Source organism: Pocillopora damicornis, chromosome 2 (assembly GCF_964200805.1).
Source record: "Pocillopora damicornis chromosome 2, jaPocDami1.2, whole genome shotgun sequence".
NCBI classification, from domain to species: Eukaryota; Metazoa; Cnidaria; class Anthozoa; order Scleractinia; family Pocilloporidae; genus Pocillopora; species Pocillopora damicornis.
In genome coordinates this window covers 31,229,336-31,254,863 of record NC_142671.1, presented here as the reverse complement: position 1 = coordinate 31,254,863, position 25,528 = coordinate 31,229,336, and the positions used below count along the sequence as shown (strand labels likewise).

Here is a 25,528-nt window from a genome sequence, read left to right as displayed (position 1 = left end):
GATTGGCTATCTAGACATTTCTCGTGCCCAGCCACTTATAGATCTTCCTCGGGTGGGCAGAGTGGGTCAGCGAGGCTCTACGAGAAGCCTGTGAATGCAAAAAAGGATGCTAGTTCATTGGGTCCATCCACTGAAATCCGAAAAGGCGATTTACCGCGATTTACCTCAATTTACCTTGATTGGCCCTGAGCAGCAGCTCTCAACAAGTAAGGAGACTGGTGAAGAGCTAAGGACATGATATAAAAAGTTGGTCAGCGGAGTTGCGTCCATGGCAACGACAGAAAAAAATAGCAATGGCGGTGAAATTTAGCAGGGCTCCTTGAAGTTTAGATGTTTACTTGTTTTGACTCTGAAAATGGATCAGTTTGGAACCCTTGAGCTCGGGTAAGAATTATTTATATATCTTGATACCATTTGATGATTGAATCCAGACATTTGGGTCAATCAAAAAGGTAGTAACACGCAACGTCTCTCATGTCTGTTTGCAGAGCCAGAAGCCTCGTTCTAGCTAATCTCATAAAAGTTGATGTTTGATATAATTTCTCATGTCGCACAGTTTAGTAGAAGTATCATATCGATTAATTTACATGATCGAGCTTTAAAATACGCAAGGGATTAGCTCAAATTGTTCATTGAAAATTGTTATCGCTTTTGATGGTTTTGTTACAAAATAGGATGTACTGTTGTTTGTGCTCGTTTTTCAGGAGAAAGCTGACGTTTTTATCTCCAAGGCTAGGGATATTTTATTTTTAATTTGCGTTAAGTGTTTCATTTAGAAGGAGGGTTATGTTTTAAATATGTCTTTGCGACGCATTTAATCATGCAGCAGTAATATGACTTAACCTCTTATTATGTTTACCAGGTGGGCCCAGGGATATAATGGCTCCCCAGCATTGTTTGTCAACAGGAACACTGTCTGCTTTATCTGTGGGAACAACATTAAATTTGTAAATACGAAAGACAAGAGGGAGTCAGTTTTATCCAGTCCTGGGGATGGAATTGGAGCATTTGCTGTGAACTCTTCCACTAGTAGCATTGCTTTTGCTGAACTGAGAGTTAACCCCAAGCTTTTTATCTATACTTTCCCTGACTTTTCAAGACCACGAGCTGTTCTTGAAGGTAAACTTTGTTTCTTGATAATTACCTATTACAGCTGCTCAAACCTCATGTCACGGATTACAAGGCCCAAGTCATGTGTTAAGAATCTCATACATAAAATTCATGAACAGACCTGTGACTAAAATTTAACCTGAAAAAAATTTAATGGCCTAGAAATGGTTCAGGAAAGAACAGACAGTTAAAGAATTACAGGAGAAAAGAGCAGGGATAGTTATTCAGAATGTTGGAAAAATAAAAACATGATACTGAATATCTTTTTGTTGACTCAGCAGAGCCTTAAGACCAACACTCAAGTTAATAGGTCATTTCTGAAATATGGTTGGCCCCTATTTTCAAAGTGAGTCCTGGTGCTCATCCTTTCACATGGTTATAAGTTTTTATTCACATACAAATTAAACTCATTTTCATATGAATGGTTGAGCACCAGGCCTTGTTTTTAAAGAGGCAAAAGTTAATTCGGAAATGACCTATTTAGGCCACAATTTATAATTGATTTAATAAATATGATATGTTTTCATTCTTTAGGTGGTGCAAGATTGACATACTCCTGCATTGCTTTTGCCAATAATAGCAGCATCTTGGCAACACATTCAGGGATTCCAGATTTTCAACTTACTGTCTGGTGAGAAGTTCATCTGTATTTAAAATTTTTTTTTTCCTAGGGTAATTTTGCTCTTTGAGTCATGACTAAAATGTGTTGCACCTTAAAATTCACTTTTAAAATTACAGTAATTGTTGGGGTATCTAGTTGTTTTGTTCCCATGGATCTTTCATACTCAGATGATTTGTACCTATTCATACCCAATGAAGTAAATCTTTATGATTGTTTTAAACATTTTTTCATAATTTGTTGGTTACTGATCGAAAGTGGGTACGAAACGTCTGAGCCTGGGTACAATTATTGTCTGGGAATGAAAGATCCATGGGTACGAAACGACTGGTAAGCATCGTTAGGACCTACTTTTTTCTCCAACTGCTTTAAAAATTCTTTGAAATGGTAAATCTTCAACTTCTAGATATAATTACCTGAAAATTTGGCCTAAAAAGTCATTGAGATTCAGTGAAAATTGTAAATATAAAACATGAAGAGATATTAATTAAAATTTTTAATTACTTTACACAAATTTTGCTTTCCTCTTAAAATGATGGATAATGTGGATATAAGTTCCAGTAAATATTATAATGTTTGATCATCATTAAATATTGAACATCTTCAGGAACTGGTTTGAGAAGATAAAGCTATGCTCAATTGATGTTGGAAGACATTTGTGTACTGGATTGTCATTCAACCCAACAAACTGGCGTCAGTTATGTACTGTGTCAAGTGATGTCCTGATGCTGTGGAATGTTGGCCAGCTCAATACCAAGTATTCACTAGTCTCAAGGTCTGTGTTTGTGTCTCATACAAATTGTTGTGCACATTTTGTAAAAAAAGGTAACAAAACATTCTGAAGGTCTTTTTCAAAGTGTCAGCCATTAAAGCCTGGTTTCTAAATGCATCACATGGGAAGTGTGATGGTCTTTGGCCTCCCCCTGGTAACAATAAGAATGTGATCATAAATGTAAATTTGATCACACTCAGAAAGTGAAATCACACTTTATCACACTAATTAAAGTGTGATTATATACGTGATCACATATAGAAAGTGCAACTGACGCATAGTTCTTGAAATCACACTCAAGTTCCAGACTATCCACTGTATATATCAATTCACATAATTTATTGCAGTTATACTTATATTCCAAGCTAATGATAATATTCACATCTTTGTCTTTTGGGTGCAACTCTTTGCTGGGATTGAGTTTAATATTCTGAGAAGAACAATTTATACATGGTATCTCTCTCCACCCACAAGTATTTCAACAGAGCTTTTGGTAAAATGTCTAGGAAGCTAATAAAAGATTTTGTTGTTGTTATTAGTTCTGTAAGACTTCCTCCAGCTGATGGAAGCCTAGATGATGATGAATTTGAGGACTTGGGGCAGTCTGTTAGTCGTATGAGCCATCCAGAAGGATATAGAATTACTAAAGCAGCCATAGCTGGATTAGTAGGAGAGAATGCAAAGAGTTATGAGCCAGGTAAAAGTTTGATACTTTTCTTCTTTTTAAGAAACCAAATTGAGTTCAGCTTGTCTTGTCAAATTTCTGTGATATAGACTGAGGTAAATGAAAAGAGAGGGAAAAAAAGGGGAATTCTTTGAAAATAGTCTAGTGCCTTTTTATTGGGTATTGATTGTTAGTTGATCCAATACTAAGTTCTCCAAAGTAATATCATATGAACTGTATGACTGAAAGTAAGGAGAATAACTAATTAAAAGAGATCTTGCGAGTGAAAGGGTTAAGAATATATACAGCTTAGCCTGTATATAAAACAGGAAATACCTGATCATAAATAGGTAATGACTTTGAGGTTTATTAGATAACTACATTTAACTAACTTTAACTACATTTAACTACATAATATTACATTAATTCTTTAGAGTTGACTACTTTTATTACATATGTTGCTCTAAATATGTCAGAGATAATCTCAGGTATTCCAGTAAAAGAATATCTTTCTTTGAGAGGCCTTAATTAACAGAAATATTTTGAATTCTTATAAGTTTGAATAATCTTTTTTTTTTCTGTTCTCTCAGATTGCATTTATTCTCATTCCATAGTACAGTCATGCTGAAATTAAGTTTGAAATTATATTTATATTTATATTTTTCTTGTTAAGAATGAATTTTAATAATTGATCTAGAACTGAGGAAATACAAATTTAATCAGGTTTCAAAGCATTTTGTCTTGCAATATTTAAGAACTAGAACATATATTAGGTGTAAAATGTATTTTTTTTAAATATAATTTTTGTACACTTGTGATTTTTTTAATGTCAATTAATAAAGGGTGGCATTTCTTTGTTTTAGGTGAGAAAAAGGAAAGATGTGAGCCTGTCAACCATTGTTGGACACCAGACAGTAAACTTTACTGTGGTTGTAAAGGAGGTCAGGTGATCTGCATTGACACAGAAAACAACCAAGTTACTATGGTACTGAACCCAAATGCAAAGGGTTTGCAACAGGACAGAACAGATACTCAATCTTTATTGAGGAAGACCACCATGGAAAGTATAGCAGAAATGGTAGAAGGGAAAAGTAAGTCACAGTAGAAATGGCAGAAGAGAAGCTTCACATGTTTCTTTTCTTAATTATAATGCAAAAAGTGGTAATTGAAGTTTGTGTCAAGCAATTTTGGTCTGAAATAGTCCATTTTACAGTTGCATGCTTGGTTGCCAAGCCTTTGAACAGGAGTGAGGCTAAGGGTGACCTTGTTATGATACAAACCTCGCTGTTTTACAAATGCAAATTACTTTGTTATCATGCTAATTGGATACTGGTCTCTATCACAACAAGGTCACCTTCAGCCTCACTCCAAATCAAAGGCTTGGCAACTAAGTACACAACTGTAAAATGGCCTATTGTGATTGTGATCTTAAATCAAACTTGTGCTCAGCATTTGTTTGATTTTGAGATTGTGCATGTGTTTTCAGACCAAATTGCACCCCACTCAGTTCAATTACCATTATTAATGTCACAAAATAAGAAATACTGCAAGTAGGCAATATATTAAAATGGGCCACTGTTCAAGAGTGGTAGCATTTGGTGTTTGTAGTTTACAGACTCCAGAAGTTGTAATAATTTCACTTATATTTGAATTAACAACTATATCACTAATTGGAGGTTGGGTGCCTGAAACATCCAGGAGCTTCCACTATTGGCAGCCAGCTCCTAGATGGAGACTTCTCCCACGGCTGGCAAATCCTGGCAACCCAGTTATGAGCCCCCACATAGGAAAGGGGAACAGGCACCTGTCACACTGAATAGACAGTAGAAAGAGGGAGGAAATAAGTGGGGAAAAACTGCCTGAATGAAGAACTACCACTCCTTGCAATGTTACAAGCACATGCTCAAAGTACACACAAGAATGCCTCCAATGCAGAGCACATGGGAATTCCCACACATGTGCATATGCGAAAACTGCTGACTACCAGAAAACACTGATGCTCTTTGTTGTTAACCCCGTTAACTTGCATTTAGCTGTAACCGCATTTATGACAGCAAATCTGATCTATTCTTGCTAGGTGGAGATCCTGATAATGACGAAAAGCCTAAGGGTAGTGATTTGTCCCTGGATGTTGGACCAGGTTCAGCAGATTGTCTGGCTTTACATAAGAAGGGACTGTATATTGCTGGGCAGGTCTGCTAAATTTTGTTTTATTATTCCTACCTTCTTATTTTTAGTACCATTTTGTGACATTGAAGCCAGATAATTTGGTTATTTGGTGTGAAAAATGGCTGAACTCAATCTCACAAGTAACCTCTGAGAACTAAATCTCACAAACCCTGTGACTGCAAAAATTATTTTCATACAGTTTCCTGTGTGTATTGTTGTAAATTACATGTGAGTGTTTGTATGTTTCATTTGTTGCATTGTGTACTTAGACATTTATACCATTGTGTAATGTTACGTAATTATTTCAAGTAATTTGTCAGGCTTTGTGGATCAATGTTTATGTCCACTTTTTAAGAAGCAGTGTTGTTGTGTTTATTTTCCCCGGTAAAGCTATACACCATATAGGTAAATATTTTTCTTTGTTGAGAGTTTATTAACAGGTTTTCATTTTCTAATATGTATTTTCCTACTCGTGTTAAGTATGATAGGTGTGTAGATGTTTTTAAGTAAATGATGAATACATGCAATTATGTGTAACTTCGGCTACACACCCTCTATTCAGGTAATATTTACTGCCCCACTTTCCAGATACCTTTTGAATAAATTCCATCTTTAACAGAATGGAGTATTGAGATGTTTGGACATAAAATCAGCTGAGCTTAAAGTCTTGGAGCAGTTGGACATTGGTTGTGCTGTGACAAGTCTTCACTGGTCACCAAATTATCGCTCGTTAGCCCTTGGGAGTTCCAAGGTAGGTGCCAATGGATTTTCAGATTAAATAATGGGACTGACTGGAGGACTAATTTGGTCTGTGATCATATGATTGATTAACAAAATCAGAAGACAGCAAAGCAGGAGACCAATTTGTCAATCACAAGTATGATTACAGACAGAACTGGACAAAATGAAGTCCTGTTACCAATAAGTCATTACCATTACATTTTTTGAAAAAAAAAAAAAAAAACAATATACAGTTAGGACAAACATCTCCAGTAGAAACTATGTCTAAAGAAAAAATTCCCCAGATTCTTTTTTCAGGATAAGTGATTGTTCCTATGGTTATTGTGATCAATTCTGTGATTGGTGGATTTAACTGGGTGGACTTAGCATGATTGGCTGCTTTTACTGTCTGATTATAACTATACAGAATGATTAGTGAAAAATAAAGTAGCCAACGCACCTATCACATTTGAGGAAATTGTAATGGTAATGATCAACACATCCATGAGAGAACACAGTAAAGTGAAAAAATGATCTCTTCCACACATGAATTAAAAAAAGTGCTGGTGGCTTTTACCTTAAGTTAAAGAGAAAAAATCACAATAATACATTGTATTATTTCAGGGGTCTGTACATCTCTATGATTCTGAAGGATCTGTGGCAGAGCTGTTTAATATTCATAATGCTGAGTTTGTGGGTGTTGACTGTCTGGCAGGAGGAAGTCAGTATTGTGTGGTAAGAGATGGAAGGAATAGTGTTTTAATTTTATGGTAAACAATACAATGATTTTGTATTTAGTAAATGGTTTGTCATGTTCATATGGCCTGACTTGCTATCAAGTCATTTGCAACTGAATGGGTAACATCCATTTTCGGCGGGTCTGAGATTCAATATTATTATTATCATTATGGTGATGGTGCCTTTAGTGGGCTAAAATGTTTTTAAAAATTGCCCAATCTAAGCAGCTAATGAACAAATAAGCTGTAGATAAGCTTGGACTTTCCTTTCATGCTTTTAACAATTTTTGAAAAAAACTCACATGGCAAGATTTTGAAATTTCTTGCCAGTTTCACTGGAAGGTGTATTTTCATTGAGGGAAAATAAAACCTGTAAGACTCGAAGATACTCTTGTGGTTGTGTCAACTATGTTGTTGTCATTTTTTCAGTTTTTATTTTCTCAGTGTCCTCCAAAGTTGTAATGATAGTCTGTACTACTGTTCATGTTTTTCTGAGCCTAAATATGTTTTGGTCCTTACTCAGAGTCATTTTAATCCTGGCCTAAAGGCTCAGGTTAAAATAACTCTGAGTTGGGCCCAAAATATATTTATGCCCTAGAACATAAACTCTATCATTTTATTTTAAGATTCTTGGAGAGGAATCTAATTTTTTTCTTTGTCACACCCTCCTGACAAAAGTGGAATGAACTTCTTGACTCTTAGCATTATTATTATTTTAGTGAGTTAACAGTTCATAGTAAGTATGTTTAATTACAGTTTCAACCTTGAGAATGTACATCAGTTAGGCCTCAAGTGTTATTGTAGCAGATTATAGACTGTGAACCAAAAATAATAATTATTTTTCTCAACTTTCATATTTTACAGACTTGTAAAACAGATGGTTTGGTGCAAACATGGGACATTGAAACAAGCAAACTTTTGTCTAAAATCCATCTTGAGTGCCAGGTACATATTTAGGAATCCCTAGAGAAACTAGGGTTTGGAGTCCTTCTTTCTTTTCTATTTTTTTCTGTCAATGATTCTTAGTTCTATTTGCCTTCCTTTTTGGAAAATTTGCAAAATTTGCAATGCAGTCATATTTTTCCTGCTGCAATCAAAGTTATGCACCAATAGCCTAGTGTATATGCATCATGTGGGTGTAACTGGTATTCACCCTTGTGTTTTGTACACCCCTTCCTATGTCTGAAAGTTTGCATGTCTTGATTTGTATTTTTAATATCAAGATCCACATCTTACACTCTATGTAAGTACTGATGACATCATTCCCCACTCTTCTTTACAGGCTTCATGTATACAGTGTAGTCCATCCTCCAGCACAGTGGCCATAGGTTCTCTTACTGGCCATATCTACTTTGTTGAGATGACAAACATTGAGCAGCCTCGTCTTATTTACAGGATCCACATTCACCATGGGCCAGTTTTGCAACTTAGGTAGGTCATTACTGCAAAGTTTGCTTTCAACATTCATTTCTTAAACTGCAGTTCACCTATATGATTTTCGTGTATTTGCAGTCATCGATTCATCACTTCACGGGTTTAGTAGGAACCGACATAATGACCACTCCCAGTTGGCTTGTTAGCTCAATTGGTAGAGTGAAGCACTGGTATTGCAGAGGTCATGGGTTCAAATCCTGTACAGGCCTGAATTTTTTTCAAGCCTGGTTTTCTTTACTGCTTAATTATTCTCCTGAGTCACTATGGAAACAAAACACAAAGATCTACTGAAGGAGAGTGGGGCGAGATTGTAATACGATCGCCATTTTTTATGGGCAGTTACGGGCGGTTTAGGGGAAGTTGGAGTTGTTATGTTTTCTGGTGCAGCTGCATACAACTTCTCTAGAGATTCACCATTAACTGCTTTATTTTATTGTTGGAACTGTAGCTCGATTTATCCAAGCGTTGAATTTTGACAACTGATGTATTTTATTGCTCTAACTTCACTCACAGTTATGATTGGAGTGGTCAGATATATGTAACAGGCTCAAATGATGGACATGTCTTCGTGTGTGATGCAAGAGTCAGCAACAACTTCAAAGTGCTTGGGCGATTAGGTACTGGTTTAGGTCCTTTGTTTATGAATAGAGATAGCAGAACTATAAGCTCAATAAGCCTAGTATTTTCTTCTGAATGGTTTTCCAGCAAGAAAAGTTGGGAGCATTCTTTAGACTACCATAAGAGCTTCCACTATCAGCCCTTGTTTTTCTCATCCCGCTCAAGAAATAACCTCATATCCCGATAGATCGAAACTGACCAATCGAGACCGACTTACGGCAAAACTAACCAGTCAGTTTACACGAACCAGATCTGTAACACTCGCTTGGCAAAAGCTCTACTCCTGACTCTGATGTGGACTGTCGCTGAGATTGTCAAAACGTCAGTAACTCCCATCAACAACAGTCCTTCTCTAGATTTCCCTCGGCCAAAAGATAAGATGACACGACCAAGTGCTAAACCATTAATGAATAAATGTGGAGATACTGTTTGACAAAGAAAAAACGTGCACTAAATCACGTAACAAGTATTTTTTAATGTGGCTCATATTAATTTTTAATTTTGTCCTTTTGTGCATAAAGACCTGGAAGGCACAGTGTGTTCAATAACTACTCTGAATGCTCGAGAAAAAGACAGCCAGGGACCATGGACGATAGCTGTGGCCTACCGCACGAGTAGTGATAAAACATTTGCAACAAAGCTACTAGAATTTGAAGTTACCATGGATTTTTTGAACGGTAGGCGTCGAAAATTACCGCAGTTGTGTTTTGTTTGTTTGTTTGTTTATTTGTTGGTTTTTCACACTTGATGAAATATTTACCGTTTCTTGCTGGCTCTTCTTGAGTCGTTTTAAAAGACAGTATGGACGTGAAATGTGATGGGAAGGGAGAAAACGTAATCCCCCCCTTTTCCTCACTGGTATTAGTCCTTTATTATAGTAGACAGGCAAAATATGTCTGAAATATCCGAGTGAGGTGTGTCTGTGATTGAAGCCCCCCCCCCAAAAAAAAAAGCACGGTTACCTTCCCCACCCCCCCTCCCCCTTACTGACTACCCGGGATATTTGTATATTTGTGAGTACCTAAAATAGCCTACATATCTGGCGCGTGATTTGATTTGACAGGTTGCAAAAGATTTAGTGCGGGAAACGCGAGTGACAAGTGGCAAGTGTGCATGAGAATTGAGGCGAACGACCTTCTTTTGCGCGTATATCTTGTGTTCTTGCCGAAAGCATGTAATCTTTTCTCAACTATCCCATTAGACTTGTTATCTTTTTTCCTGCCATGCACAGGGGCCAAGGAAGCCTTCTTGAACAAGACTCTTCTGTACAGAGATGAAATGGTGAAGAAAGTCGTGCATCTGTTAGCATCTCCTTGTTACAGTGTTGTGTTGACCAGTCCGCAGACCGCTTTGACAGTGGCACATGCAAGGAAAGAAATAGTTAAACTTACATTGGCCGCAGAGGGCAAGGTAATAGCAATGAAAACGTTTCAGTTCCTTTTATCATAATCGTCATTTGTTACCGTCACGGCGGTTGGCGCAAAATGTTTTAGTCCCTTTCTTTAGAATTATCCTGTTCAGAGATATTTACAAAGTCAATTTTCAGTATTATTACGGCTTATTTTTATTATTATTATTATTATTATTATTATTATTATCATTATTAGAAGTATTTGTAGAACTATTACAGAAATAAATTTCAAGGAATCACCTTAAGACGTACAACGAAAAGAATGATTTCTGTCCAATTTTTATTTCGTGTGAATACAATGAATGAAAGTCTTTTTTCAGAGTGTTCCACCAGATTCCAAGCTGCAGCCTTCAGGGTCATACCCTGGTCATGAGCTGCACGGAGGACGCGTTGTTCTGTCTCCACATTTAAGATGGCTCGCCAGCTGTTCACCTGATGGAAAACTTCTCCTCAGAGCTGTTGGTGCATTGGTGAGAACTTTTTAGATTTTGTGTAAAGTTAAGTAATTTTTATAGACCAATTTTAGCCCAGTCTGATTTTCAACGAAACTTGTATTGGTAATTACATGATTTCGTGTGCAATATGGTTTTATTATGAAATGTTCAGAGAAATGAGCGCGCTGCGATTGGTCGTGACGAGTTCATTATATTTCCATAAAGCACGCGCCTTACGTCACACGCGTGCTCTGTTGAGATATAATGCATGCAGCCTACGTCATCAGTACGAGCGCGCGAAATTCACGATACATCTTATAAAAGAAATAAAAAATCTCGTTCCTCGAGCATTGTTGAGTTATAAGCACTTAGAAATTTTTGAGAACACTCGTGCTTCTCTGCACTTCTCTCGTGTTCTTAAAAATTCTCGCGTGCTTATATAACTCAACAATGCACTCGGCGCGTTTTTTATTTCTTCAATAAGTACGAGTAAATTTTTCAAAGACAGCGAAATTGCAGGAGCCCGAAGGGCTCCTGCGATTGCGCACATTACGTGCGCGCGCTGTTTGTGATTTGCACTCGTGCTGAGCAGTTCTTCCCGTGTTTGTTTGCCAAGTTACTCTCCAGAGATCACGTGGATTTCAACGCCTTTGGGACTGGTCGCCTACCATTGATCATCTACGGTACTCGGTTGTCAATTGCATGCTCTTTGATGGGTTCCTTCATGTTGTTTCTTTACGGAGTCTAAAATACGATTAACTTTAACACCTGTCTGGTGACAAAATCTGGCTTCTCTTTTTTTCAACTAATGGCGATCTGTTTAAACAGTTAGGAGCTACGCAAAAAGGCATTCTCAACTAAGATAATTATTATTTTTGATAAACAGAACAGCTGTAGTTAGTGAATTTTACACTTATTTGATGAGTGCAAGGCCAGCGTACTTGATTTTCTCGTTTTGTTTTTTTTGTGAACGTGTGTGTGTAATGACGGCGACCATAGTCGAAAAGTCGCCTCCGCTGTCCACAATTTTTTGACCGACTAGGGCATTCTTTGAAATCTCAATAAGTGTAAAGCAATACCTTTTTTCGTATACTTGTTAGTGGCGGTGATAAAGATTGTATGGTTTGTGGACCATGCCTCTTCCTCAAAGGTTTTCATCTTGGTTCTTCTTTCTTGCCATCTTCTTGTCATCTTCGTGCATTTCTCTCTTTTCCTTGCCTCAAAGGGTTTTTACTACCCCAGGAAATATTTGTTTCAAGAGACTATTCTGCAGAGAGGAACTCCTTATGAAGTATCTTAGGGAATTGAAAATTGTTGTAGGAGTATGTCATTTTTCAAAATCATTCTTAACGTTCTGAAGAGGCCCAGCGTGACTTTCAATTTGACGACCATGTGCATTGGACGACCAAACAGACGCACGCTTTTGTAAGGCGCTCAATGCAGGTTTGCGCGAGTGATCAGGACTGATAAATGCGGGCGCGCGTATTTCTCTCGTTTCCGTCAAACTTCTGCGTCACTGCCTAACAATTTAGACGTATTTTTATCTCTTTGTTCTGTCACTACCTTAAAATACGTTTTCTGTGTTCACAGGATCGTACATTGTGTGTTTCTGCACATCATTACAAAAGAGGCGGAGCGTCTCACGTCTGTTTTACCGGTGACTCACAACACGTGCTCAGTACAGGTGCTGACGGTGTGTTGGCCTGTTGGGTTTGGAACTTCACATCAACAGGTAATATGGCGATAGATAATGTTAGAATACACTACACAGGTGATTAGTGCGCTTATTGGGTGGTATTTAAGTCATTATTAAGTACTATTCACATCGGAGCAGCCGAAGAGACTATATTCAAATTTCCGACTAGTTTTTGGTATATTTACAGAAATAAACCAATTTGTGTGTGGTATTTTTCTAAAACATTTATCCACCTCAGTATTGATTTAAGTAGTAGATATTTACTTCCACTTTGTCGAATAATGGTTTAATAGGATGAAAAGCACTTCTTAGGAGGCTAAGAGGTAGGGTGGTTTATAACTTTGGATTTGTAATCTGAAGATCAAAGGTTTAAGTCCTCTACTCTGCCACTCAATTGCATGTGTACGACTTATATTTTTCACTCAGGAGTAAGCGAAGATAAAGATCTCCCGATAGTATTATTTTAAGAGATATAAACTAAATAGTGAGGAAACGACTAAAAACATGAACCCTGTGATAAGAACACAAACCCCATGGCGATGTACCAGGTTCTGGCTATGACAAAAATATCTGGTATCGTAGTGTATGGAAAATGAAGATGTTAAAATACTGAGGAATTTTTATTATTTATATCGGGTTTTATAATAAATTTGTTTAACTTTTTATAGGTATCTTTCCTTCTTGAAATAAGTTCCCTGTTTCTTTTTTTCTTTTTTTTAAATATTCTTTTTGTTTATTCATTGATTCATTTCTTCAGGCAAAGGCAAGGCGACAGCAGCCATAGATGCTGCGCGTGCGCGCTCATCACTGCTGACTACCATGCGAAAGGACGAAGACAGTCTGGCGGCTGAACGAGGGGAATACGTGCCCAGATCTCTCTCGCCGGTCGAGAAAGCGAACACTGAGGCGAGCGAGAAACAACAGAAAAGGAAAGTTATCAAAGATGGTATCTACACCACCCCCACTCCTACTCCCTCAGAAGATGCAACCTGGCTTGAGAAAGCTGTCAGCGAGGTATAGAAATGGAAAAATGACCATGGAAATGGGCAATTTTGCCTTTATTATTGTTGATCAAGGGTTCATGTTCGTGACAGTATTATGTTTTTCTGTGTATTGGATGACCTCCAGGCAAACAATTTCTGGACAAGGATCAATCTTCTGGATGCGGAAATATCATTTGCAAATTCTCGTCTCTTTTTACGATTAAATGAAAGATCTAGTACTGAGAGGGATTTCGTGTCAGAGAGTTTTAAGGCTGCCTTACGGACCATAAACCCAAGAGAAAACTATGGACTAAACTGCCTTGGCTATTTTTACGTGACAGTTCAGGATAGGGGTCGGGAGGGAAGGGACGTGGATGGAAGGGGAGGGCGGTTAGGAGAGGAAAGTGCAAGGGAGGGAGATTGAGGAGAGAGAGAACTTATTGAACATACAGCACCATACAATCGTTTCTGGACTTGCGCTAAACGTAAACGTAAAAAAAATGAATTGCAGGTGTTGTATCGTGCTCATAGTCAAAAAGAAACTTGACGGGCGGGGAATCTCAGTTTTGGAGGATATTTGCACCCTCAAATTTTTATATGCTTCTGCAGACCCAACGTGAAGAGGCCAAAAAATTCGCTGAGATAAAGCGGAAGTTACGTCAGGAAATTCAAGAATTACGTCACACCGTGCTGCAGATGATGGGTGACAACCAGCAAGCACCGGAAATAGAAAAACTGGATAGATATGAGTACAACTTGGATGTCGATCAGCGGCAGAAATTAATTTTAGAAGGGGAAGAGAAAATTAAACAGGTACGGAAAGCAGGTTTGAACATTAACGGCAATACCACACCTTGCTTTACATTATCGTCTCTTCCTTTCGGTTTGTAATGCGTAGGCGGACTGTAGAAAACCTGTTTAACAAGGTTCCAACGTAAATTCCTCAAGAAATTTATTTCTTTCGTTACTTGAGCATTTTTTTTGTCATTTGCATGAAGGAGTGTAAATCATATTCTTAACACCACATGATCGTACTGAATACGGTTTTGTGTGAAAACCTCACTAAGCTTTCCCAATCAAATATTTTTTGGGTTCATACTGAACCAGAAATTCAGTCAAGTCTGATATAGGATAATTATAACAATCGTAAGGAGTAAATGAGAAGTAATCAAAAGAAAAGAAATAGCATACTTTCTGAAGTGTGAGAAAGCGCGCTTGACCCTGTGGAGATTGGCTTAATTCTTGCGTATGATTGGTTGAGAGGATGGCTTCTTTTTTTTTTTTTTTTTTCGGTTAACCAATCTCAGAGCGAGGTAAAGTAACACCAATTGCAAACCCGTTGAAAGTCACTCCAATTCGTGCTGTTAGTTCCGGGTACACGTATTCATAGTCTATTGCTGGATTATTCTCCAACAGGTCCGTGAGGAGATAGAATTGGCAAATCTTGCCAATCAGTACTTGCGCGAGATAATAAAAAAAGAATGTTGGGACGCCATGGTCGTCAAAGGACGTTCAGTGAACGCCTTTCACCTTCCTCTGTCTGTCTCCAACTACCCTATGAAGGAGCGAACTAAAGCAGAACTGGATGAAGTTCAGTATGTCATCAACCAGAGGAAAATCGAGCAAGCTGAGTCCGCAGCCAGCAAGGATGTAGTGTCTAGTCCGCCTTCGGCCAGAAATACACCTCTTGTTGGTAAGAAAACAAGCTGTTGGTTTCAAAGAGCCGCGTCAGATTTTGTTCTTCTCGTAACATTCAGCCTGAATTTTTTTTCAAAGGAACGATATGAAATCCATGTCAATCCATTTTTGTTCCCTGTTGGTTGTTTCCACCCATTTTGAAATTGAAAAGAATATTTTATGGTTCCTTTCCTGTTGACTCAACGATTTTGACTTAACTCCTTTGAATAAGTTGTTATTCAAGTTGTGACAAGCTTTTTTAGTGCCTAATTCTGCACTGGGTTTGTTAGATAACCTTGCCTTCTTGTAAGAAGCACAAACAAAACAGAATTAGTTATACTCATGTAGCTTTCGTGGGCTTCTATGTGCTCTTTCTGCTCCTTATTTTAGCCTTCGTTTATTATCAGTCATGAATTAATGAGTATACCACTATCGCTCTGATTGGTTAAACAACCTATTACTTTGTGTGCCGATAAACTCATTGCAATTGTTTAATAGTGATTACCGCAGTTTTTATTGGTTTGCTGGCCTAATAACCCAATTGTGTTAGTGGCACATCCGAAAAGTCTTTTAATAGCTTGCCTTTGGTGATTTACAACTTGAACTTTCTTCGTGTTCCCTCAACATCCTAAGATGGTTGTTACGTCAGTAAACAGATTTGAGGTACAGTATAGTGCTTAATGAATTAATATTCGTTTATTAAAATCAGATGACCGACAAGAGTTTGAAGACGAGGATATTCTGGCCGAGGATGAAGGAGAGAGGTCTGGAGATAACCCGGCTACAACCGGAAGTCGTGGTGCAGCTTATGGCGGCGGCCAGGAGCTGTTTCAGAGTCAGTTCCAGCTCCACACGGTGCAGCAGAAACTCAACCAGATTGTTTTGTTGCAGGTATCGACCAAGTCGACAAAATTTATTACGTGCTACATAAATTAATCAAGGTCTGATAAAATTGGGAATTTTAATCTTACGAGCTTAGTTGCCCATTACTACCCGAACTTATCCCGGTTTCCAAAGCATGATATTGCCTCTGCTCTTCATTAGGCGGGACGGGACTTCGATAAGTTGGCTTGTACCCATCTGGTACAACTGCGCGCCTACCCCTCCCCTACCCAACATTAATCCTATTTTGCAATCAATTAACTGTTGTTGGCATAGGGGAGGGGTAGGTGCGCAGTTGCTCAGATACTGAGAAGCACTGTGAGAGTAAAGGGTCGGTCTTAAGAACACAGCGCATGGCCAGGCCAAGTCTCGAACCCAGACCTTTTGATACCGAGTTTGGCGCGCCAACCATTGGACAAAACGCTTTCGGAAAATATTGGAAGTACAATGTAATTTCAAAAATTCAACCAAGTTTACTTACATGAAGATAAACCTAAATGAGAGATGATTTATCTTTCGTGCTGTGTGAGTGTTATGAGACCTCTTTGGTGTTGGTGGGCGATGTTTGGATTGCAAGATTAAAGCTTTTCACTTCTTTCCCTTGTGCAACCAAAATTAGGGCCAGAAGAGATACGAGCTCGTATATTATAAAGTTTTTTTTCAAACTAAAACTAGCTGAAATTGAGTAACGTTTCTCTGTAATTCCAGGATGCTATCCACAGAATCAAAGTGGCATTCAACAAGGAGTTCGACGAAATATTCAAACAGAAGGAGGCCGAAATCAAAAGAGTCAAAGAAAGAAACGACAGGATAAAGAAGATCTTGGGTGATCTTGAGATTGATGAGAAGGTTTTTGAGCCGGAGATGAGTGTGGACGAAAAACCTGAGCTGCTGTTGGAAGTGAAGGATGGTGAAGTACCCTTTGAGAAGTACATTAGTGAGGAGGAGAAGCTTAAGCTTGAAGAACAAGCAAAGATTGAAGAAGGTTTGTTTTGAATAACAGGTAGATATACTTTGAGAACAACAAAGTCAGCATAACCTGCGTCTAAGGAAAGAGAGAGGGGACAATTTATTTGTGAACAAATTTTTTGAAACCGAACATCGTCTTGTATTAACTTTGGTTTCCATAGAACAATTTTCAAAGTAATCCGGGATTCCTCTGGTATAGCTTTACTTCACTTTTTGATTGGTCCAGAAAATTCGCGTCTATTTCTAAACCAATCAAATTCAAAATTTAAACCAATCGCGACTTGGTCACCCGCGTTTTCCCGCGCTTCAGGTTGTTCAGTTGTTTTGCTCTGAGTTATCACTGGCTTTCTGTTTACCTTCTTTTGTTTTGATTGGCTGCTGTGATTACTTTGGGTGTACCTTTTCGATCTTCAATCGGAATGCGCTCGATGATCGCGGCTTTTACTAGTTGGAGTGTCACCGTCACTGACATTCAGGAGCTTAGCAGAAATAATATTAAATATCAAGTTAAGAGTTGTTCGGGAAGGCATTTAGCTAGACTGAGAAACAAAACCAGTCAACGGTTTATGAACACACAGAAGTATATTTGTAGAAGTCAATAAGAACTTAAAGAGAAAACTACCAACTTCACTAAAACGCGGGATAACGTGACTGACCAAGTTGCGATTTCGTGTTTGCATTTGATTGGTTAGGAGTGGCACGAATTTCTGGATCAATCACAGCAAAGCCAAGACAAGCCCGCGTTACATTATTCAACGCTCAAAAGTACAGCTCGATTTTAATTTTTTTCCTCATACTTTGTAGAACGCCGCTTAGCGGAGAAAGGCGACAATGCACGAGAGCGAGCCTTGATGATGATGATGCAGGGAAGACTGGAGGCGAATATAGAAGACGAGCTGAAAAAGGATCTGGTCCCGCCAGAGTTCATCACCAGCAAACCACAAGAGGAATGGAGCGAGGAGGAGCAGAAGGCGGCCAAGGAATTCGAGAAGAAGAAACAACAGCTTCAAGAGGATCGAGAGAAGTACCGGAAATCACTGGAGACTGAGCTAAAGAAGTTACAGAGCGGAATCACTGATGCCACAGCCTCGTTTGACGAGAAACTCAGTCAGCTATTTCAGAGGAAAGTCAAAACAGAAATGGTTATTTACCAGGTTGGTTTGCCATGATAAATCGTTCTTTATTTATGTGTTCCGTCATGGATTTTCTATTCTGGTGGAGTGAGGCACCCATAATTAGTCAGAACTGGCCAACCAGGACGCTGTATTAATCAAGAGAATTCAGAACCCTCTAAGCTGTGCCCCGCTCCCAGCGTGTGGTTTCGTGGCTTAGTTGGTAGTGGCGCTGGTATCTGGGAGGCCTGGATTCGAATCCCGTCCATGCCTGAATTTTTATTCAGGTTTCTTCTTCCCTGTAATTGCTTTAATGACAGCTCCCCTGCGAGGATCATTGCTTTCCTTGATTTTCATCCGCAGCTCAAATGAAATTTGGTTTATTGAAAATTATGATTAGAGAATTCAGTCACCTTAAATTGATTCGTGTTTTCAACAACACAGCACGGTTTTCATTGAGCAAGTTTTAATCATTCTTCACCTTGTATTTCTTTTTAATTACTTTTCGAATTTTACCATTTGGGACGTTTTGGACTTCGTCCGAATGTTTTTTGAATAATGCATACCTTGACGTCTTCTTCGTGGATTGTGTATCCATAGGAAGAGCTTAAAATTATGCGACTGATGGTCTCAGTGCTGACTGAATCCGAGCTGGAGTATCAGGAAAACGAGCTGACCCGGCGGATGAACGAAAAGAGGGAGAGGAAGACGCAAACTGCAGGTGCGCTGGCTGAAGCTAAGCGGGAGGTGGATCAGTTCCGTGACTCATACGAGATTGTGTTGGCTGAAGACAAGGCGCTTGACAAGGCTTTCAAGAAAGAGTTTGCAGACCAAGACATGCACACAGTAGAACAGTTGTATAAACTGTTCAAACGAAGACCAAGGTGAGAAAAACTGTTGCAATATATATGAGGTTAACACTGAGCCGAGTGACTATTGTTACGGGGATTCCCTACAACTGCTGTGCGAAACGTGTTCAGCGCACAGCAGTGCAAGCAAATGTGCGTTCAATATTACGTAACAAGGTGACCTGTTGTCGTAGACTCGATGAATAGAAAGAAGTGGACCGTTACAAACTCACTTTCCGACACGATCTCCGGGAGGTAGAAATTTTTGCGTACTTTTGTTCATCTAGTTCTCTTCTCTGTGATGTACAACTTTGGAGAAAAATTAATGTCATAATAGGGAAAGCAAGTGTGACGTCTAATGAAGATAACTATGTGTATTGGCTTGGAAATCCGGGTCCAATCTGGCATCATTATTACAGAAAGAGTGCTGCCCCCCCCCCTCCCCCATCACTTCTTTCTTTCATTTGAATTTGTTACTGACCATTGCAGCATCATGGATAATTGTCCTATCCTGTTTTCAGAAAAACAAAAAACAACTCGAGTGCTATGGGGTTTTCCAGACCTATTAAATGGGATTAATGCTCCAATTAATCGACCGCTGGTCTGGACCGTGACGAGGACTCCCTGAAACTCCATTTCTTTTGGCATATGTTTCTCGTATTTAAAGTTTTCTCCTAACTCTTTCTTCTCTTAGAGGACAGAAACAACTTAAAGCTGCCACAGAATCCCACGGAGACCATCCCGACGGAGGCAGTCCATTCGGTCCCAGGCCTTCTTCCTCGCGTAGTAATTCTGTCGCCATAAGAAGCCTGGAGCGCGCAATGGATGAGCTAGATGATGAACAGCACATGCCTGAAGGGGTGGAATCTGCTGTCTGGCAACGACTGGTGCAAACAAGAAGAGAGAAAGTCGAAAGTGAACAGCAGGTGAATTGATTACTTCTATTTCCAAGAGGGCGCAATATCGAATACAGATTACAAATCGAATACAGAATTTGATTGGTTCGCAACGTACTGGGGATTTTTCTTAGCTCTGACCTTTGTCACGATGACATAGTTATGGGTTTTCTGTGAAGTTTTCGAGCGAGGAAAGAGTTATGTCCACTCTAGGTAATCAAAAGCTGTGATTTGTTTGTTGGAGGTACATTTTCAAGACCTCGGTCATAGCCGGAGTTACAGACCTCCCACCCATCAGTGCAAAATGCATGATTAATACTCCTGTGATTCTGGACGCACTGTCCCACCCATTTCTCATGAAGTCAAATTAGTGACACAATAAAATTTTGAAAGTGAGACCAAGATTTCAAACTAGGGCCATAAACCACTAAGGTACCCCTCCCAATTTCATTAATAGGTCAAGGCCAAAGCGTTGATATTAGCAGAAATGAATGCCTTCTTGCAAAGAAGAACAGAAGACGATGAAAAAGTCAACAGAGAGCTGGAGCACACTTTACAGGAACTACAGAGGTAATCAATGATCCCCTTTGACTAACTTTCTTATACCACTCACACAAATGACGCTTCCGACATTAATAATCCAAGCAGTATGCAGTGCACAAGTCACTTATGGCCAACGATGACTGGCAAGTAATTTTTTTATAACCTTCATTCATTCTCTGTGCGGGCCTGAATTTTTTTTCACGCCTTATTTTCCCTACTGCATAGGTAGTGTTCATCACTGCGAACATCGCTTCCATATTTGTTTCTTTGTCCGCAGTTCACATACATGATTTTCATATATTTACAGCCATTCATCTTTCTTATTCTATTGACTAACCTTTTGTCTTTGTAGATTGAGGGACGAGAAAATGAAGTTTCATATAAATTTGGAAGTACAGCTGTTGCTAAAACAGGGACAGGTCAGTGTTTTACAAAGTCATCAAACAAATCCAGTACTAATAGGTAGCTCACCATCGCTGTGTTGTAATTTAGGTGGAGGTTACACCAGGCTCCTTTATCACAGTCTATACAGACAGTGCTCTGATTCATCGCTCTGTTGTAGAGGACCTTAATGCACAGATCACGGTGGGTAGAATTTTCTGTTCAAGTCGTATTTATAGTAGAAACTTTTCCATGATAAGTCTTTCTTGGTGATGTAAATAAAAATAAATGGACAAATTTTCCCTTGAAGTTTCCAGAAACTGACATGCTAGGTAGTTTTGGTCAACATCGACTCAGCTGTTGCTGCTGCTTTTAAGTTGAGTGTCGAAAGTATTCAGCGATTTTATAAGTTTACGTTCTATGATTGGCTCAGAAAACTGGTACCGCTCTCTCGACTAATCAGATGTAACCTGACTAAAACCAATCATGACTTAGTCACTTCCCATTTCCTGTGCTTTAAGGAATTTTCTCCGCTTTGCAACGAGTTTTCAATGGCTTTTTTGTGATATTTTCCTGTGCTCTGATTGGCTATTGTGATTTCTTTTAGTTTTTACTGAAAGTTAAAAAAATGATATTAACCGAAATAGCTGATCGCTGATTGTCCGTGTTATCTTACTTGAGTTGCCTTTTGTTCTGCTGTTTTTATATCCTCACGGAGAAAGCTCATCGATTGATAATGAGGTTTTAATTTTACTGATATCCTATTTTTGTCTTGGCGACTGTTTCCAGACTCTCGGGAAAGGAAAGATTACTATTATGGAGGACAGCAAGGAGTTTAGGAAAGGAATTCATCGACTGGAGTGGTAATTGTGCTACTTTATTATTAAAATTGTTTTTGATATAAAGGGGTAAAGTCTAAAGGAACTGTGGTGCTGCGTCGGTTGAGGGGGGGGGGGGGGTTGGGCGGGAGGTATAACAAGATGGTTTGGTACAACTGAGTTGATAATGTATAATTGGCCGCCGTAAAGAAGTTTCAAGCCCAAGCCTTTCGTCAGAGCGAATTGGACTGACGCTGGAAACTTCAACTTTAGAAATTTTTTTAATATGGGTTGTTCACATTATCGATTTCTCCCTTCAGTTCGCTTGTTAATTATAGTCACTTAAATTTCGAATACCTTAACTGACACGAGCGTTTATTTTCTTCAATAAGTTACACTCCCCGTTATGGACATCACCATAACGAGAGTTGCTGTTGTTTTCAGGGAGCACAAAAAGATGGACATGCAGTCGGAAGATCTCCAGGCCAAGATTCGTGACATTCAACTGCTGAGAGTTACTAAGGAACTCCAGCAGTTTCTATCAGAGGGTGACCAACAAGTCAGGCAACAGCAGGAGATCGAGACACTGGAGAAAACTTTGACACTACAAGAAAAGGTCAGTGATTCATGCACTGAAACACAAAACATCAAAAAATGGGTAACATCAAACCTCAAGGAAATGAAAGAACATAGAGAAATGTGGAAACGTTTACAAGTGTATTTTGCGAACGGTTAAAGGCAAGGATTTTTGTGTGGAAGATCTTTCTCATTTTTTTTTTATTATTATTATTTTTTTATCAAATTTAGAATAAGCAAAAATACATTGTCTGTATATTATTCATAGGAAATTTAATGTAATTTCTCATGCTTAAATTGGTACCAAATAAAGTATCAATGCCAGTATCTTAGCAACTGCGTACCTACCCCTCCCCTAACCCACCATTTTATCCTTCAGATGCATCATCGTAATGTAAATGACCGCAGAGAAACAATAAAGAATATCAAAAGATTAATACGTCGCAAGGAGAAAGACAATGAACAGCTTGACGCGGACCTAGAGGAACTTGCTCTGTCCGTCGCTGAAAGGAGGAATGTCAATGAGGCAAATGGTTAGTGAAATAGGTTGTACCTTCGTGCTACGCATTTTTTTTTTCGCTTCTCGTCAATTTACCATAAAAGGGAAATGAAAAGCGCAAATTTTATGCGACGGTATTACACGATAGAACAGGGAAAAAATATGGACAGAAAGCGAAGAAATAAAATGACAGCACTCAATGATCTAAAATTTGATTTTTCCCGTTTTTCTCAGGCTTGACTTTTCAAGCAGCAAAGTTTTAGCCCTTTACACCCTAACATCAGCATGCATATTCTCCACACTGTTCTCTATACATTGCCTAAGGTGCTAACAAGGAGAATTTGTTTAACAATCAAAAGCTTCTAAAGATCATTCGCTTTATTCTTGTGACCTTGATGTGTGATTTGGAGGTGATGTTGTTAGGAGAAATTAGATGTTAATCACTCTAAAGAGAGTTTTTTTCATGGTCATAAAAAACGCTTAATAGGTTCTGTTGTATTTTTTCTTTTTCTTTTTTTTTTTTTCGCTCTGTGCGATCGATACGATGCTCAGATGAGGCCGTAAGAAGTGAATTGAAAACTAGAAGCCACCTCGTATCCAACTAGCGGGAATTACATAATTGCTTTATCAACTTTCATTTAATCCTGAAAGTTAGGATCTTTGGAGCCTTTTTTTAGTTCCGTAACAGTTGGCCCAGTAGCTTTCCTTGTTATACAGCTGGTAGCACTCGTGGGCAATATGAAGCGAATCCTGTGTTCTGATTGGCTACCCGAGTGGGCAAGGTGGGCCTATCTTCCCCGCTCGGGATTGCCCGCTTTGATCCCGTTTAAGAAAAAAAATTGCGTGAGGCAGATTGACAAAGTTCGTAACTCTTTGGACAAAGTCGGCGATGGAGACGCAAGCAGCAACGGAGGACATTCAAAACAAAGGAAACATAAGCGACTCTCGTGGGTTTATTTTGCTGCAAACACAGATAGCTTTCTTTACCGGCTGTCGAAGTAAACAATTCATTCTTTATTCACAATAAAGCGAAATGTTTTTGCCGGATAATAAATCCCTTATTGACCGAGCTTGTTCGGTCAAGATGGCTAAATATTAGCTTCGTTCTCTTTTTGTGGTTTAGTTCGATCGTATGGCTATTCAGGAGATGATTATTTCGATCTCGGTTTGTGTACTTCGTTTTATTTGTTGTCTTGACCTTATTTATTTCTTTTTATTAATTTTTACTTATGTAAGCAGGCATGTATTTTAGATAGTTTCTTACATTTTTTTGCATAATTTTTTTTCTCACACAGCTGCTGGCCGGAGTGACACTGGAAGTGAGCGCCGCCTGCAGGACATAGTAGCAAGGCGAAAGCTAGTGGACCTCGCCAAAGCACAAGCGCAGGAGGTTGCAGTGCTGCGGGCAGAAGTTGAACGACTACGCATGCGTACTTTCCCAGCACTTGTACAAATTGAACATTAGGATTTCGTTTGTGTTGTAAATATGAAACAAAGATCTGAACGAGCAGTGAATACTCGTTTATTTGTTTGTAATATTTAATTGAATGTTCTTCCGCTTGGAACATCTTACAGAGCGGTTTTATCTTTTCCGAGTGTTTTCTATAAAAATAATCCTTTCGCTTGCGAAGTTTCAACTGATGTAGTGACAATGTAGGTTTGAGCAACCGTTGTAACGCAATTTCAAATGTAAATAGAACTTCCAAGAATGAAAAACTTAAAAAGTGTGTACTTAATTTCTTTTTACTTCACTGTTGAATTAGTCTTGAATATGGAAAATGTAGAACACGATTCAAAACTAGCGACCATAATTGCTTAAATAGAGTTATTGGACCGACTATATACACGAGATCTACCCAAAACCGCAGTTTTATGCAAGCAGTGAAACTCAGGGATACTCTATAAGAGGGTTGATATAATTAAATAAATGTCCTTCCACTACTCTTGACAGTGTTCACAAAAATAAATGTTCAGATCAAAGGTTTGGTTCAATTGAAGATCGCTTAGAACGCGGTTTTGTTAAACAACGGCTAAACTTTGTTTAAATAACCGACCCAGTGTATCTTACAAAGGTTAAAAAAAATTAAAGTCTGTACTAGCATAGCATGGAGCGACGATTATTACCACTCCTCCCTGGATGGGATGCTAGTTCATTATAAGGTTACCCACCAGCATTCACCGGTACCCATTGATACCCCTGTGTGGAGACAGGCCCAGTGAAAGAAAAGTGTTCTGCCTAACAGGAGGGTCTAAATGTGGTTAACTGTTAACCGTCAAATAGCCAAAATATTAATCGTCAACCGTTATAAACGCGTTTTTTTTTACCGTCAACCGTCAAATAAGCAAGCCAAAGTTAGCCGTAGAATGTCTCAAATATCCTTATTAAGAACTACACGATTGTCTTGAATAGGGTCAAGTTCTGCTGTTTATAAATTAAGAAATGTAAAATGGTTTCCGTGTTTACATAGCCTGATGTAAACACGCGGGAGGTTGGGAGAACACGAGATAAGCGTAGGAAACCACGACGCGAAGCGGAGTGGTCTCCAGCTTATCGAGTGTTCTCCCAACCTCCCGCGTTTGAATTATTTTATAATAGAAGTTTTAATATATCAGTTATGTGTAAGTCCCTTAACTTTTAGACGCGAGTAAAACTGGCCTAGCGACAGAACTGACTTCCGTCTGGAAACACTTCCAGTGTCGCAAAACGTTAGTCGTTTATTTATATCAGGTGTTGCACTGTTGGGGAAACAATAGTCGTCACGGATGCGGCAACAGGGAACGTGAAGCTCATCTCTAAGCTGTCGGGGACAACACAATTCCTAAAGCACCCAGGTCTATTGTATGATAGCTTCGGAATAACCTGCAAGGGGACTGTTGCCCAGGACGTCACACCACGCCAAAAGGTGGAAAATGTGAATGAAATAAACACTTATCTCAAATCAACAGTTTCCAAAGTCGGA

At 38.8% G+C, this 25,528-nt stretch overlaps 1 protein-coding gene across 2 annotated transcripts; it reads left to right on the top strand.

Moving 5' to 3' along the window:
- Positions 1-251: 251 nt before the first annotated feature.
- On the top strand, positions 252-24,545 carry LOC113674092 (cilia- and flagella-associated protein 43). Of its 2 annotated transcripts, none has more exons than XM_089195890.1 (31): positions 252-384; positions 863-1,119; positions 1,645-1,741; positions 2,337-2,504; positions 3,041-3,198; positions 4,029-4,256; positions 5,243-5,358; positions 5,954-6,085; positions 6,679-6,789; positions 7,656-7,736; positions 8,074-8,222; positions 8,739-8,842; positions 9,365-9,520; positions 10,075-10,253; positions 10,575-10,724; positions 12,279-12,420; positions 13,142-13,398; positions 13,977-14,180; positions 14,784-15,060; positions 15,754-15,935; positions 16,635-16,911; positions 17,700-18,049; positions 18,608-18,891; positions 19,550-19,781; positions 20,209-20,321; positions 20,647-20,713; positions 20,787-20,879; positions 21,465-21,538; positions 21,938-22,109; positions 22,449-22,602; positions 23,864-24,545. In XM_089195890.1, exons 1-31 carry the CDS (start codon positions 356-358, stop codon positions 24,031-24,033), a joined length of 5,163 nt encoding a protein of 1,720 aa, XP_089052016.1. In that variant the 5' UTR covers positions 252-355; the 3' UTR covers positions 24,034-24,545. The 2 variants fall into 2 exon arrangements, with proteins under 2 accessions (XP_089052016.1, XP_089052017.1); XM_089195891.1 differs by lacking the exon at positions 23,864-24,545 and adding an exon at positions 23,692-23,857.
- The last annotated feature ends 983 nt before the right edge of the window (positions 24,546-25,528 follow it).